Source organism: Rhamphochromis sp. 'chilingali' (assembly GCF_963969265.1).
Source record: "Rhamphochromis sp. 'chilingali' genome assembly, chromosome: 1".
Taxonomy (NCBI): domain Eukaryota; kingdom Metazoa; phylum Chordata; class Actinopteri; order Cichliformes; family Cichlidae; genus Rhamphochromis; species Rhamphochromis sp. 'chilingali'.
This window is the reverse complement of record NC_137929.1, coordinates 37186924-37203389: the sequence shown is the minus strand read 5'-3', so window position 1 is coordinate 37203389 and position 16466 is coordinate 37186924. Positions and strand designations below refer to the sequence as shown.

Below are 16466 nucleotides of genomic sequence, written 5' to 3'. Positions count from 1 at the left end.
TACACGAAGGGATTCCTGTATGTTCAGGGTGTGCCCCGCCTCTACAGACCTATGGTAGCTGGGATACGCTCCAGCTCCAGTGCGTCCAGATAGGGATAAGCGCAAGAGGACGAATGGATGGATGGATGGGTTTATGTGAAATATATTTGCAGATCAGATGAAGCATAAAATAGGAACCCTAATTTGTTGTAAGCATAATTACTGGTAAAATGTCTTTCTCAAAATCATATTAAGACATAAATATAATTTAGAGTTATACTCTGACAGCTGACACACCTTTAAAGTACCTGCAGAGCAGGTGAGACGAGAAAAGCCCCTGAGAATTAAATGCGGACTTTTTCCATTGCTGGGTGTGGGAGTGTAAACACCAGGATGTGATACTTTAAAAGTGAAAGTGAAACAAAAACAGGCCGTGACAGAGCGACACAAACAAGTGTTAGACGGGCTGAAAGTTCTCATGTTAGTGTAGAATTGCAGATAAAATGGATGAATATCCGTATCCACTGTTTTTTGAAGCCACTGACTTTACAGACAGAGAGAAGGAGAAAGTGAGGAGATACTTTCAGAAAAGGCGAGACTCCGGGGGTGGCGACTGCGGAAATCTTGAAAAACTCGGAGGAAGAGTTTATAAAATCTGTTTCAAGTTAAAAGAGGGTAGGACAGTCGATCATTTGTAAAAAAAAAAAAAAATTTTAGATTTGTGTTTAAATTCAGGCTGTTTCAGTGACTCTGTTTATGGATGTTTTCCAGATCAAGACAGAGTTTTGCAGAGGAAGTTTCACACCATCACTCTTCCGAGTGGAGAAGTGCGGCTGACCGTGAGCCGGACAAGTTCACCACAGACCTCTGACCAGCCATCGACAAGCCAATCACTGGTACAGTTTCCTGCTCTTTCAAACATGACTTTTGGTTACAGTAAAAACTGAGCGCCAGAATAATGTGGCCAAACTAGTTTAAGAGGAGTGAGTTAGCCTCCAGGGGAAGTTGGACAGCTGAGGACAATATTGACAAAAAACAGATGATTATAAAATATTTCAAAGACACTGTAAGTACTGCAAAGAATACATTTTAAATAGTAAAACAGTCCTTTTTAAAAAAAAGATACACGATCATTAAATTTGACGTCAGGGACAAATATAGAGAACTATGTGTTTGCTCCACTTTTGCTGGGCCCTCTTTTTTATAGCTTTCATTTCATTGTGCCTCAGTGTTTTCAGTGGCTGACAGTTCTCAGGTTTCTTTCACTTCTGAGTCTTGCTGTTAATACAGAGTGTAAATATACAGTCTAGTTCAGCATTTTTTAAATAAGAAAGCCTTCCCTGAAAAATACATCATGTAGACGGCACAGTATGTAGATACAAATACAAAAACTTTATACACTATTTTGCATTTAAAGCCTTTGTAGATAAGGAAGAAACCAGTGCCATGTATGATACTCCATCTCCATACCATCAAAGATACTGTTTTTAAAAACATAGGTCATAAAAAGCCAGATGGTAACACTCTCACTGGACACTTTATTAGGTACACCTTGAGAGTAACAGAGAAGACTTCAGTGCTGCTTTAAATCTTTGCTGTTAATTTTTTATTATAATGTTGTGATGTTATTTGAGTTAATGTTTCCTTCCTATCAAGTCAAAGCAGTCTGGCCATCCTCTGACCTCTGACATCAAGAAGACGTTTTCATGCAGAGAATTGGATATTTTCTCTTTTTCATTCCATTCTCTGTAATCCCTGGAGATGGTTGTGTGGGAAAATCCCAGTAGATATATATATCTGAAATACAACAAAATATTAAATTCTTTGTGGAATCCATTGACACTGCATCCCGTTGGCACACAAATGAAATAATATTGTGTTCTAAATTATCACCAGTCATTGCATTCTACTTTCAGTTACATTGTGCACAATATCCTGTCCGTTTTAGAAACAGGGTTGTAGTATATTTCTGTTCTAACACAGTGTCAGAGTCAGATATAACAATCAAAAACAAAAACATATAAACAGATATTAATTTAATGTGTTTTTATCAACATAGGACTGTATGAATCTGTCCCGAATTCGACAAGTGGCACAAAAACAAACCAATGGAGGCCCCAGTAGAGTGCAATCAGATGAAGAGTTTATTAAGAACACACATGCAGGAAGAAGTAAACTCGAAGCAGTCTGGCCATTCTCCTCTGACCTCTGACATCAAGAAGACGTTTTCATGCAGAGAATTGGATATTTTCTCTTTTTCAGTCCATTCTCTGTAATCCCTAGAGATGGTTGTGTAGGAAAATCCCAGTAGAAATAAATCAAAGCAGCCCAAATTTATTTTTCATTCTGATGCTGAGTTCGAACTTCAGAAGATCCTCTTGACCATGTCTATATTGTTAATTGCGTGTGATTGGCTGATTATCCTTATGTATTAATACGCTTAAAGAGGTGTACCTAATATAGTGGCCAGAGTGAACAAAATATTAAATTCTTTGTGAAATCCATGGAGACTGCACTCTGCTAGCACACAGATAAAAAACCTTTAAATTATTCACCAATCATTGCATTCTGCTTTCCTTTACATTATACACAAATACCCAGACTGTTTTAGAAACAGGCCTGTAGCATATTTCTGTTCTAACACAGTGTCACACAGTGTGAATTGGGGCAACGGACTGGACATAGCAGAGATGGCACATATTGGATGGAGTATTAATAGATTTAAAGTAAAAAGAAATTAAAAAAAAACAGACATGGTAAAGATTACGTCAATTAGAGGTTTTGAATGACGGTTGTGATTCATTTTTGACTTACTGCCCAGGCCTATGTGGTACACTCCCACTGTTTACAATAAGTAGCCTATCGTATATCATAAATTGACAGATTTTTTTTCTTTCCTTCTTTCAGATCTCTAGAAACCCAAACATAAAGGGTCTTGAGAAGACTTTCAGGATAGATGTTTTCCTGATGTTTTTCCTGAGAGACAACTGTAAAGCATACAAATTTTTTGAAAAACAACTGTCTTCAATCGACTGCACAGTGGAGCTAAATTTTGATGAAGAAGAAGTTTTGGTTAGAGGGGAGGTTGACAAGGGTCCAGGAGGAGGATTTGGTGGTGCTGCAGAGAAATGGGAGTGTCAAGTGGATCAGGTCTTCATTCGGCTCACCGAGACCTACCTCTGCTATCATGTGCTTGAGCCAAAACAGATGAAAATGGTACTGCAGGACTCGGCCTTTAAGACAGATGATATCAAAGTTTACACAGAGAGTGGCTATGCTGTGGTTGTAGGAGAGGTTGATGCCATGAAGGAGAAGATTGCAATTCTGGAAAAACGCCTACCCACCAAAAAGGAAGTGCCAATTGTGGAGAAGAAGTTCAACCTCATAGAAGAAGAGTTCAATCGAGAAATGCGTGCTAATTGTCCAGAGGTTGCAATCATCAGAGGTAGTGCCATGATCACTTTGGAGGGCCCTGACAAAGAGGTGCAGTCAGGAGCTGCAAAACTGGTTGAACTGATTAAGAACGTAAAGGAGAAGAGCGTTAAGTTCCCTACAGCTCTGCTAACCTTCATGAAGACCAGTGATGCCATCCCAAAATACCAAACTCGCTTCCAGCAGAGCCTCAGAAACCCTGTTTTCTTTGAGGTGGGTGCAGATCTGGTTCTGTCCAGTTTGTCCTCTGATGCTCTGAATGAGGCAGAGGCAGCAGTAATGAGAGACCTTAAAGTGACCACTGTACAGCTGCAGGGTGCAATAGATCTCAACAGGTTGAAAGAAATTCTGATGAAAGCCAACAACGAGGCAAACAGTAAAGAGTTCAGAGTGGACATCAGCTACATGCCAGGCGCCAGGGGAACCTCAACAACCAACATCCAACTGGTGGGCTACAGTGAAAATGTGGCCAAGCTCAATGAAGTTCTTCATGACTTCCAGTTGAATCAAGTTTCAACTCAAGAAAACATCAATCTGCTTCATCCTGAAATGGTCGACTGTTTTAATAAAATCTTAGACTTGATTGGCATGAAGCAGACCAAGGTGACCTTACAAGCCTCACATTTTCCAAATCCTTGTGTGTTTGTGTCTGGTCCTCGATGTCATGTTCAGGAGGTCAAGGAGGCCCTAACATCAACTCTAGACAGTGTTGTAGTAGACACTTTGACTCTAGATGGACCAGGGGCTCAGCAGTACTTCCAGGAAGAGGGTAAAGTGACTAAAGAGCTGATAGAGGGTTCCTGTCACGTCATTATCCGAGAGAAGCAAACTGCAGCCACCCCAAACGTGCAAAGACCACGAAACACCAGCAGACTCAGCGACACACCTAGATCTCTCAGCTACAGCAGCAGCATGTACAGCACAGTTGGAAACTCTGCAATCAACAGAACAAACCTGAAGATCAAACTCAGCAGTTTAGAAAATGAACAGGTTTGATTATTTCCATTCAATTCTAGTTCCCATAATCCCAAAATAAAATATCAACATTCATGTTATTCAATATTATTTCTGCAGGCGGATGTTCTGGTGGTCCCCATGCTCAACAAGCAGCTGACTTCTACAAATATTGGCAACAGTTTGTTGGCCAAAGCTGGGAATGTATTAAAGTTAAAGTTTGATTCAGTCTTAGCCAGTTGTGCCCTCGCCCCTGGTGATGTTCAGCTGGTTGATGCACCTCCATCTCTGGGCTGCTCCAGGATTTTCTTCATTGAGTGCTTGCCTTGGGACGGAGTAAGAGGAAAGAGCGTTCAGGTAAAATTAAGGACTTTCATTAACACTTCTGGTGATGGAGAAGTGCTAATTCATATTTAATTTACCTTCAGAAAACCATTGAAATCCACTTTATAGCTGTACATAGATGAAAGTATTAATTGGAATAATCAGATGATATCTACGTGTATGTGCAAAAGTAGAATCGAGACAAAAAAATATACAATAAAATATTTCTTAATTTAATTGAAAAGCGAAAGCATTAATGTACCAACCAGATAACTGCAAGAGCAGTCTTATGCAACCAAATTGAACTTTTTGTGCAGCCTCACTGTTTTCCATGTGTGCTCTGTTAGTTGCAGTGTGCAATCCAACAGTTTGAAAACATAGTTTAAAAATATGTAACTTTTGATTTGCAGGCTCTTGGTAACGGTCTGAAGAGGTGTCTGGAGCTCTGTGCACAGCTGAATTTGGGTTCAGTGGCCATTCCAATCATTGGGCCAGGAATTGTTTTACAATACCCACTGAGAGAAGCTATTCAAGTGTTGACTGACGTCATTCACCAGTTTGGATTATCTGCATCCTCTGGATCTCTTACAAACATCCACATTGTCATTAAACCTGGTTACCCTGATTCTGAGGCGGTCAGTGTCAATCGATATGTCCTGATCTGATATGCATATCATACTTTATTTATAAAACACTTTAAAAAACAAGAACAGGGCTGTCCTGACCAGACATCAATTATTTATGTTGTTATTCTTGTGTTTTTATTTACAGTGCTACCATGATGTCTACAAACAGCTCAGCTTAAATATGAACCAGGGAGGCCAAGGTAAACTAGCACTACTCAGACTGTCTTTATTATGTGACATTAATGAATAGTGAGCAGATAAAAAGCATTCAGCCAGTGTCATATTTTACCATATTCATCAGCACCCTCAGTCATCAGATTAAATGTCAAACAAAATCTAATGTGTGGTGTTCTTCATCTCAGCAATCTTCAGGTCCCTCACCAGCGACCTAGATGACATCATCATAACAGTGGGAAGTGGAGTTAAACTACATGTGGTGTTTGGTGACATCACTAATGAGACTACAGATGCTGTGGTGAACACAACAGACTTCCAAAATTTTAACCTTGGTAGGTGAAACCGAGGATGCATATAAAGGCAGGAAGGCGGAGTGAGCAGGAGGCCCATGATGTAACTTTGAAGTTATTTTTAACCACAATGGTAGCATAGCTCTCTATGGATGACAAAGGAAAACAGCTCTTCATGAAAATCTGCACAGATATAGGGATACCCATATGATTGTAATCTTTGAAGTTTTCATCTAGCATTATTAACAAGCCTCTTGGATTAGCTAAAAACCTCACTATATACTTATGAAGAGCATAACTGACAGTTTGACATTTTGTGATGCATATGGAGCTGCAACACTAGATAATTTGTTGTATTTTGGATCTCATACCTATCATGATTATAGTTTCACATAGTGAAATAAAGTGCATATTACGCATAATATGCACATTAGTCTTAGTGGATGGCAATCCAAAACTCTGAGGCACAGGCGATGGAAAGCAATCAGATGATCAAACTATAACAAAGACAAGTGAGTCAATAACAGTCTGGCAGGGAACAGAGGTGACGTGGTGAACTGGTATACTGCCTGTGGTGTCAACCTGGCATGAGAAATGTTTGATCTCCAGCCAAGCAGGTTTGGCAGGGATTAACCTTTGACTTACCTGTGAGTACCATTTCCCATAAATGCATTTAGATTGATTAGGGGAAATAGGGTTGATGACTCACTGTATGCTTCACAAGCTTTCCTTCACGGACAGATTATAAGTTCTTTAATATATATTTTTCTGATTTTTCGTCATCTACAGATGGAGTATGCAAAGACATCTTAACTGTAGCTGGACCAGAGGTGGAAGCTAAACTGAAAGCAGGTGAGAAAAAGAGAAGCTGCTACTTACCTTCTCATCTTACTTATCTGACTCTCACTCATGCTTCCTGTGTCACTTTCTGTGCAGCAAAAGTGAATCGAGGAGAAATTTATGTGACCCAGTCTGGAAACTTCCCCTGTAAAGCTATTTTTCATGTATGTGGAGAAAAGGATCAAGCTCTCATTGAACAACTTGTGTGTGATATCATTGCCTATTGTGAATGCTATAAATACAGTTCAGTGGCAATTCCTGCCATCTGCGCTGGTAAGTATTTTTTTTTGGGCATTTCTATTCATTCAGTTTGTTGTGAAACACAAACACACACACCTAAATGCAAGTGGTGTTTTTTCAGGAGCTGGAGGGTTGAATCCTGCGATTGTAGCAGGAGCCATTCTTCAAGGGATCAAGGCTTCTGCATCATCTATGAACAGCCTCACCAACATCCGTCTCACCCTGATTAAGATCGATGTCTTCTTGGCTTTTAAAGAGAAAGCGATGCAGATGTATTCCTCAGCTGTCATCAACAGAGGTGACAGAAATATTCACAAACTGACATCTTATGTGCAATTGAATTTTAAAACGAATTTGAAAATAAAAACTGATTACAAATTTATTTTACTGAAATTTTTTACTGATTTGTTCTAGTACTTCCAGTACTTCCAGTACTTCCAGTTCAAGTACAGCAACAACAGCCTCCTCATTCTGTGAGTGCATACCTCAGCAGTCTCCAAATCAGCTCTACAAGTCAGCAGTCTGTCTTCACGTTCCTGGGTCTTTCCAAAAAAGACGTTGATGATGCCATGGAAAAGCTGAAGCATCAATATCACACACAGTGCTCCAGTAACACCTTCTTAAAGGAGGAACTGGAACCCCTCGACCAGGACGGCATGATGGAGCTGAAGGAGCTGGTGGAGTCTGAGGGTTTATTCATGCAAACTGATCAGTCTGGCTCTCTAACAGTGAGTGGGTTGAAAGACGGGGTCACCCGGGTGATGCAGAAAATGAATCAGTGTCAGTTAATGGGTCTTGCTAATGAGGTGAGAGTCAGGGTGGAGGAGGATTTGTACCTCCGAGTTGTTTGGTGCATCCTGGCACATAACGGAAACTGGGAAAGACTTCCCAGAACAGCCAATCACCAACTGGAAAACAACGAATTAACAGAAGGAATAAAAGACGCACAGGGACTCGTATGGGAGGTTAATCTACAGACAATGATGGCCACACAGCAACTGAGCAGACAGGCGATGAAGCTAAAGCGACTTGAGAATCTGAGAGGTGAGAAGAAAGAAACTAAAAAACTACTTGTAGTAAAGAAGGTTGCAAAAGTCATTGTGAAACATGAAAGCAACAATAAACTGTTCACTTTTAAACAAAAAGTATGAAAATCCTAGATCAGCTGATAAGGTTGGATCATGTTGATTTAACAGGAGTGTTATAATATTGTCAGACGGGCTCCATTGCAAGTTTTGGTTGTATTCATTCATGATACTATTAAAATCTTTTTTTCTTTTTACGTGCTTCATTAAAGATTTGCAGTAAATAGCAAAATAAAACTCAACATAGGCTCTGGGTGTCTTCTCATGTGGTATATGCTATATATGCTTGTCTCTTTCAGACTTTACTTACCCTCTGTACTGGGACAGCATGGCTGCTAATGAGAGCTTGAAGGTCGTTACACTGGAGCCTTCCTCTGCAGAGTACCGGGCAGTGAAGGAGGCCTTCAAACGAACTGTTGCCAAAACTGTGATGAAGGTGGGTGGCTGTCCTTTGTGTAAGGGAACATTTCAGTTTCTATTTATATTACCTGTCTTATAATATGAATGCTGCTTTGTCGCTACTTTATTCTTCTTTAGTCAATAGAACAGTTTATTTATTTTGATTCACTAAATATAACAGTTGTTTATTCAATTCTTTGGCTTTTTTTGTTTTGTTTTTTGACTATTAGCAAAAAACAAAATCCTGCAATGGCAATGTCATCGAAAACATGATTTTGCTTATGCGTCCACGTATTGTTATGGTTGTTTTTGCTATTGGGGCTTAACACTAAATAATCATAATCAGTAACAACATGTTAAAAGGGGGTTTGTCAAGGTCTGGCTGTGTGGCAAGCAGAGGTTGGACCCAAATGCAGCACTCCAGAGACGAAACATGAACTTATGCAGCTTTATTGCTGAGAACTACAAACTGAAAGTACAAAACAAAACTCCTGGAATGGTAACTAAGCAGCGTGGCAACATGAAGTAAACTGCACATGGGGGGTACATGGCAGTAGGACATGAAGACTGACAACATGACGAGAAACGGAGACAAACTGTGGAACAGACTTAGTGTTTGAGTTCCTCACTAAGTCTGTTCCACAGCTTCACTCCCACATTCAGTAATATGAAAACTTCTTTTATCAGTAACAAAACACATTTATATAGAAAAGGGAAGAATAAAATAATATTAAAATTTAATTCCAAATCAGTCAATGTCACATTTTACAAATAAATTCATTTCCTCTTTTAAAAGATGATTCATTTAATTAAATTGTGTTTATTTATTTCAGCATTCATTTGGGATTTTAGGAGGATTTTACTTTCAATCCACCATTGAAACTATGCCATCACTATGATGACATACTTTGAACTACCCCTCAGATGTAATTAATATCCTGGATTATCTTGTTAGGCAGCTCTTTAATCCTTTGTCCTTCTTCTCTCATGTCAGATTGAGCGTTTGCAGAACGTTCACCTGCGGCGCACCTATGAAGCACAGAGGAAGCACATTTCTGATAAGAACGCACAGGAGGGAGGAGCAGGGGAGAAACTTCTGTACCACGGGACGACCCAGGAAAATTGCGACTCCATAGTGAAAACTGGATTCAACAGGAGCTTTGCTGGACAAAATGGTAATAATCTTTTTATAGAGTCCACATTTACTGAACCAAAACTTTGTGTTATAAATGGTTCTTTACTTCTTATATTCTTTATATTCCTTAATGGAAAGATTGGTGTTCTTTATGGTTTTAGAGTTTTAAAGCTTGTTATAAAGCAGCTCTTCTCTGGATGATTATGCCTCCACCTGCTTTGGTAGATATCTAGAACTCTGTGAAAATAGAATAGTGCTTGACTTCTAAGCATAGAGACTACATCCCTGGGTCGTCTGAAATCAGCAGCCCGTGAGTTAACAGCCAAATGCGTTAAACGATTTTGCACCTTAGAGTCATTCAGTCAACAATGAACGTCTCTGTTCTAGAAAGTCAAATGCTCAAAATTATACAATGCTGGGTCAATAGGACAATAAAAAATGGCTAAAAGAAGACAAGAAAAGTGCTACAATAGCCCAAAGTCAAATGTTGTGGTGGGACCTGAAGAGCAGTGGTCCCCAACCGTTTTTGCACCATGGATCAGTTTATGTCCAACAGAATTTTCACGGACCGGCCTTTAAGGTGTTGCAGATATGTACAACAAAATAAAACCAGTACCGGTACCAAAAAAAAAAAAAAGATTTATTCATAACACAAGGGACAAGACCCAGGGACACTGAGTTAACAATAAAAACGAGGCCTAGTAGAGTAACGGCACTTGATTTCTTAAAGACATGTTTTTATGTTCCTGTATGCACTAATAAAACATGCTGCAATCCACTGCATGGTTAAAATCTTGAACACCTGGTGAAAGATATGAAATAAACAGTACTTGTAACAAAGGCAGGGTTAGTGAACTAGTAACTAGTTCTGTGTCACTACAGTGTAAATACAATCATCTGTTGTTAATTTCCTTTTCTCTTTTCACCCTCAGCAACTGCATACGGTCTTGGGACCTACTTTGCTGTAAATGCCAACTACTCGGCTCAACCCACCTACTCCAAACCAGCTGCTGATGGTTCTCAGTTAATGTTCGTCGCCCGAGTCCTCACAGGTGTCTTCGCTCAGGGCCAAGCTACCATGAAGGTGCCTCCACCTCGAAACACCCAGCAGCCTCATGACCGCTATGACAGTGTGGTAGACAAAATGGATAACCCCAGCATGTATGTTGTGTTTCATGACAACCAAGCGTACCCTGATTACCTCATCACATTCAAGTGAGAGTAAAGGAAAAGTGTTTTCCACTGTTTATAAATGAAAGTGTCTGAAAAATCAATTATGAATAATATAAAAGTTACAAATTGAATTGTCACTGTCACCGACCTAGCTAAACAGCAGCTGCTTCAAATGAAATTAAAAGTTACATATATGTACATAAACACTGGAAACATGTTACACAATTATGCAGGTTTTAATCTTTTATTTGGTTGATCTTCTTACATCTTCACCTTGCCAAGTGTAAAGTGCTTTGAATACATCTAATTAATCTGAGAACATGGCACAATACCCTAATAAAGATTTACTGACTGACAATGGTCCATTCTTGAGAAATTAGAGGTGGGTAATCAACAGCAGACTTCCTGTTTAAACCCCCAAGCTGAGGATTTTGGCAGTTATCTTAGTTTATATTTTATTTATTTATTTATTTATTTTAATAAAACCAGACCATACCAAGACAGTGTTGGACCTGACTGAGAATCTCAGGGACACGAGCTCTAATTTACACCTTCGTTATTGTCTATCTTACTCTAAATGGGAAATGAACACGTTGAACTAGGCCAGGGGTCAGCAACCTTTTACACCCAAAGAGCCATTTGGACCCGGTTTCCAAGCAAAAGAAAACACTGGGAGCCGCAAATACTTTTTGACATCTAAAATGAAGATAACACTGTATATATTGTTTTTTACTTTTATGCTTTGTGTGAACAACTAAGGTGTGTTGCTTATGAAATCCATGAAGTGCTACAGAGAAACTTACATGTTATTTATGTAATGAACACATTTTGAACTCTTAAAGAAATATAACAAAAGGAAAGACACCCAGCTGAACTAAAATGATCCATGTAGCAAACAGAAACTGTGGTGAGCCGCCAGCCTTATATCACCTTTGGGCTTTTGGAGCCTTGACATGACTTTTAAAAAATAATTGGAAAAAAAGCACTATGCTGCAAAAAAAAAAAAGAAAATTGATATTTGCAAAATTCTGCCTAAATATGTATTTTACCTGGTCAATGTGTGTGGCGGGGCGTGGTCTGAAGCGCTGCTGCAGGGGAGGCGGACGCACCTGAGCGGCACCCGCAATCACGCCTCGCCGCCTTAACGTCTGTGCTCTCTATGCTGTTGTTGGTGTGTGTCGGGCTGTGAGCTGAAAAGCTACAGCCGGCTGTATGCGTACAGCAACCGTGTGTGAAAAGTGGTCAATAAAGAGAAGCTGTAACGCGTGTTCATGGAAACATCGTCAGGTCTGCCGTGATATGTTTACAATGGGACTTCTGCTCCTGAACCTCTGCGCACAGCGTCTGCAAATCAGGGCTTTCATCTTTACGCAGGACTGTAAGCTGTCATCTGTGAGGCGTGAGCGGTGTTTGTTTTTAACATAGTTCAGGGAGGAGAATAGCTGCTGACATAATGTGGATCCGAAGATCCATAACTGGCCTACCTGGGGTTGAAAGTCTCGATAAATGCATGTTGTTTCGGCGGGTATGACGCTTATTTTGAGCGATGAAAAAATAATAGAATATAATTGTATTTTTATATTTCTAGAACTACAAGTTAAAAAAGAACTAACATAAATAAAATACACTTCAGCTAAATACTTCTAATTTATTTTCCCAAACCACGCGGAGCCACACTATAAGGACTAAAGAGCCGCATGCGGCTCCGGAGCCGCAGGTTGCCGACCCCTGAACTAGGCATAAAAACCCTCAGGTCAGTCACAAGACAACTGGTAAATAAGTCCTGAAGAGCCTCAGTCTGGTTTTCTCTGACCTGTCCATAGTTCCAGTCAGTCTCAGCAATGTCATCATAGAAACCATGATAGATGATCCCCATCTCGGTCATCACACTCCTCCCTCTCCATCTCATCATCCAGAAACACAGCATCCTCTGAGGGACGACAACATGTCAGGTGATTGAGTGGGACAAAAACCAAACTGTGATGTTACAGTTCAGACTTTAAAAGACACACACATAAAAATTAAAACAACACAACAGAGGATACCCAAACATCCTGATGAGATTTTTTTTTTTATTATTGTTGTAATTGCAGGCTAAAAGTTTCACATATGGGACATTTCAATTTATAATGTGATGCGCACCTTTAAGTCTCTACTTAAGAAGACACAGCATCGCAGCTTTACTTTAATTCTTTTTTTTTTTTTTTTTCCGCCTGTCCCATTTGGTTCTTTAGCCATCAGAATTGTTGTCTGAAGACCAACAAGGATACCCAATGGATTTACTTTGCCAAATGGATCATCGTGGCATTGCCGTATTGGTCCATTTGGTCGATCTTTGTTTTTATTATTTATTATATTTTATTTACAGATGTTACAGACGGGACAGACATGAGTGAGAGATAGGAAAGGGAGAAAGAAAGAGGAAGGAAAGGAAAAACAGAAGGGGAGAGGGACAGAGAGAAAGGGGGGGAGAAAAAAAATAAAAATCTCCTGGATCACCTGTTGAGAGAAGAATAGAAAACAAGCAAAAAAAGACAAAAAAAAAAAGAAACAAAGCAACATACTAAACACAACACCATCGCATTAATCTAGCTAAGTGTAAACAGCAGTAAATACTAAATATTCAATGTTGTTGTGCAGCACGCAGGACAGATGTGCTTCGAAGTAGCAGCCAAGAAAGGTGTAATTTGGGTCTACGAGCAGTGAACACCCGTGTGCATACCTGTGTGGATCAGCGTGCTTGTATTCCAAAGGTTTCTCCATGTAACGATCTGCTAGGGAGTGTGGGGGGGCCACAGCCCCGTCCTCCAGGGTGTGAAGCAGGTATGGAGGAGATCAAAACTCCAGACATCCAGAGGCCCCCAGAATACAAGAAACCAAGGAAGACCAACAGAGGGGCAGCCGCGCCACTGTCCCAGTAAGAGCTGAGGAGAGTCCCAGATGAGGGGTCACTCAGCAGCCGCGGAGCAGAAGCCAGGGGGAGTTGCAGTGACGCGCCCGTGAGCTCCGCCGGCCCCCAGCTGTGCCTGAGTGACCGAGCCCCAGGCCGAGAGGCCGGGGGCACCCCATCCCCGAAGGGGCCCGAGCGAGCCCCAGGCTCCAGGCCCCGATAAGCGGCCGCCAAGGAGTGAGCCGGTGTGTACCTGGACGCCCATCCCCAGACACAAAGAACCACCAACACACCGACACCTGAGGGAGTCCGCCACCGGCAGGGGAAGTGGTGGTAAGTGGAGATAGGCCTCCAAACCTTGGAGGGCCTGAGGTGTCCCCAGAGAGGTGGCGTCTGATACCCAACCTGACATATAGACACAGACATACAGGCACACACAGACACAAACATCCATTCCCCCCCTCATGCTCTCATATGCACTCACTCCACACTCAACCAACGTGGAGACAGACATAAAGAGAGGCTGTACACACGATCACACTCCCCAAGCGTACTCTACAAACCAGGTCTAGGTACCCTTGCCCCTGGAGGGGGGAACTGCACCCAGACCCAGGTGGTGTTACCCTTTTCCCTGCGGTGGGGAGAGGCAGACCACCTCGACTCCGTAGCAGCAGGGAGGCCCCACACTCCAGACCGCAGTCGGACGGCCAACTCCACCTAGCCCTCCCGCTCCAGCAGGCCGCAGAGAATGGGGGTGGGAGAAGACTCCAAACCTCCCTCAACCCGCTCATTGTAGTGTTGATGCATGTGTGTTCTAAGGTGCAGCTTTACTTTAATTCACCATAAAGTAGCTTTGAAGGTGCTTATTGTAAAGCCCTTGGTCTAAAAATATCTAAAAATCTTCCAAACTTAACTGAGATTATTAACAGATTGCAATAATGAGGTAGAACCAGAAACATGTTGAATTTTTTATGTAATACCACTTTGTACCCCTAGATGGTGCAGCGAATCAGTGAAAGCTTCATTTAAGAACACATTCTTACATTTTTATTTCTCACAGTGGCCTGGAAGAAATTTAAAGCCTGACAAGGAGACAAACAGATCAGGCTGGTTAAAAGGAAATATTAATATTTAAAGAGAAACACAGATTTGAAAATTTTGACACACAAATGCCGAAAATTCCAGGTAACAAAATCCAAAGAAGTGGATCTGATCTGGATCTGAATCAATTTTCTGAGATTGCAACAAATCCACATAGTAAAAGTCTGTCCCCTGCAGTAAAGTTTGTATTTAAATACTTTAAAGGGTAATTACATAAAGTACCTTTATGACCTGAGCTTTCTACTTTAAATACAAGAAGAAAGTGCTGGGAGAGAAAACTGAAAATTTATATTCATTTTCCAGCGAGCTGCTACTCTGTAGAGATCTTTGTACATCTACAGCACCTCCGTGGATTGAGAATACAAAGTCTACACGGCTACAGGAGTTTCTTTCTTTAGTTCAAACTTGTAACATACACCTGTTAGTTGGGGTTGGATCACGTCCACAGCATAAACAAACCGCTGTGGGGTTTTGGAACTGTACTGAGACCATCTGCCAGAGCCTGGCCATGCCAATCAAAGTAAGACCAAATAGGCATTGTTTTGGTCCACACCAAGTACAATTACTGTTCACACCTGGACAATCGAACCATACCAAGGAGGAAAACTAACCCATGTTTGATTTAAATAGATTAAACGGCGCAGGTGTGAAAACACCCCAAGTCACAACTGGAGCAATGCAACCATGCAAGCAGATGAAGGTAGAAGTTTAACATTATGATTGAGCAGTGATTTCACAGTACTACCTCTGGTGCAAAAGGGTACTTGAGTATGTTGTATCCTGTGTAAATCTGGCTTTGGGGGTGGTTATAAAATGATTAATATTTGTATCGGTTCTGTTCAGGTTTATTGTATGGCTTCACTGTTGTATTTTAAGAGATATTGTAGTTTGTTTTTCTTTTCAAATTACTGTCACACTGTTAAAATATTTTCTATAAACTGATGTATTTTTCTTAGCTGCGGGGAGGCAGATGGCTGCCCCTCCCTGAGTCTGGTTCTGCTAAAAGGTTTCATCCTGTTAAAGGGAGTTTTTCCTTCCCACTCTCAGTCAACGCTGTCACTGTTTGCTGATCTAACTTACTATCAACTGAGCAGCCATAAAAATAATCACTCTGAAGGAAAAACTGCTGAAGCACCTTTGAATGGGAAGGACATATTTAAAGAAGCACAGATCACTGTTGATGTTGAGACAGTGCAACATATATACGTGGTCACTTCTGGTCTTTCTGACAATTTACACCAAAAATATGAGCATTTCAACAATGCTATTCAAACCATATTTTGAAAAACCATGTCATTATTTGTTAATGCATAATAAACAAAGCTTACTTCAATTGGACTCTAAAGATTGGGTTCTTAAATATTTGCAATTTCCTCAGAAGTGAATAATATGTGATTTTGAGTTTGTTTAGTAGCATTATGAAAAACAAAGTGTTTTTAAAATGTCTTACATCAACAATGATTTTTTTTTTCCCTCTGAATTTTTAGATATACTTTTTTAGCTCTTAAAATAAATTCTTTGAGAAAGAAAAATAAAGGATATAGGTACAAAAACTGTGACTGATTTCCAAATTTTAGGATTCATTCCTCTGACACTCACTGAGTCAGGGCCGTGTGTGTCTGAACATCCAAATTAAATTTGTTGTCTTTCTTAGCTAGATCATTCATTGCCTAACATCAATTTAAACTGTTTCATTAATGAATGAATGGATTAATTAATTAATGAACACACAGTGTAACACCTGCATAAATGTATTTTATCAGTACATCAATAATTGTGCTTTACTTCTTAAAACTGCTTCATAGTTTCTATAAACATTTT

The 16466-nt window shown here is 40.3% G+C and overlaps 1 protein-coding gene across 1 annotated transcript; it reads left to right on the top strand.

The window, feature by feature from the left end:
* Window positions 1–409: 409 nt before the first annotated feature.
* On the top strand, window positions 410–11004 carry LOC308404793 (protein mono-ADP-ribosyltransferase PARP14-like). The gene is made up of 14 exons (XM_080895014.1): window positions 410–654; window positions 751–875; window positions 2887–4401; window positions 4486–4722; window positions 5100–5324; window positions 5461–5515; window positions 5678–5824; window positions 6572–6634; window positions 6719–6895; window positions 6984–7160; window positions 7277–7906; window positions 8247–8383; window positions 9341–9521; window positions 10414–11004. Exons 1-14 carry the CDS (start codon window positions 483–485, stop codon window positions 10698–10700), a joined length of 4128 nt encoding a protein of 1375 aa, XP_080751140.1. The 5' UTR covers window positions 410–482; the 3' UTR covers window positions 10701–11004.
* Window positions 11005–16466: the final 5462 nt, after the last annotated feature.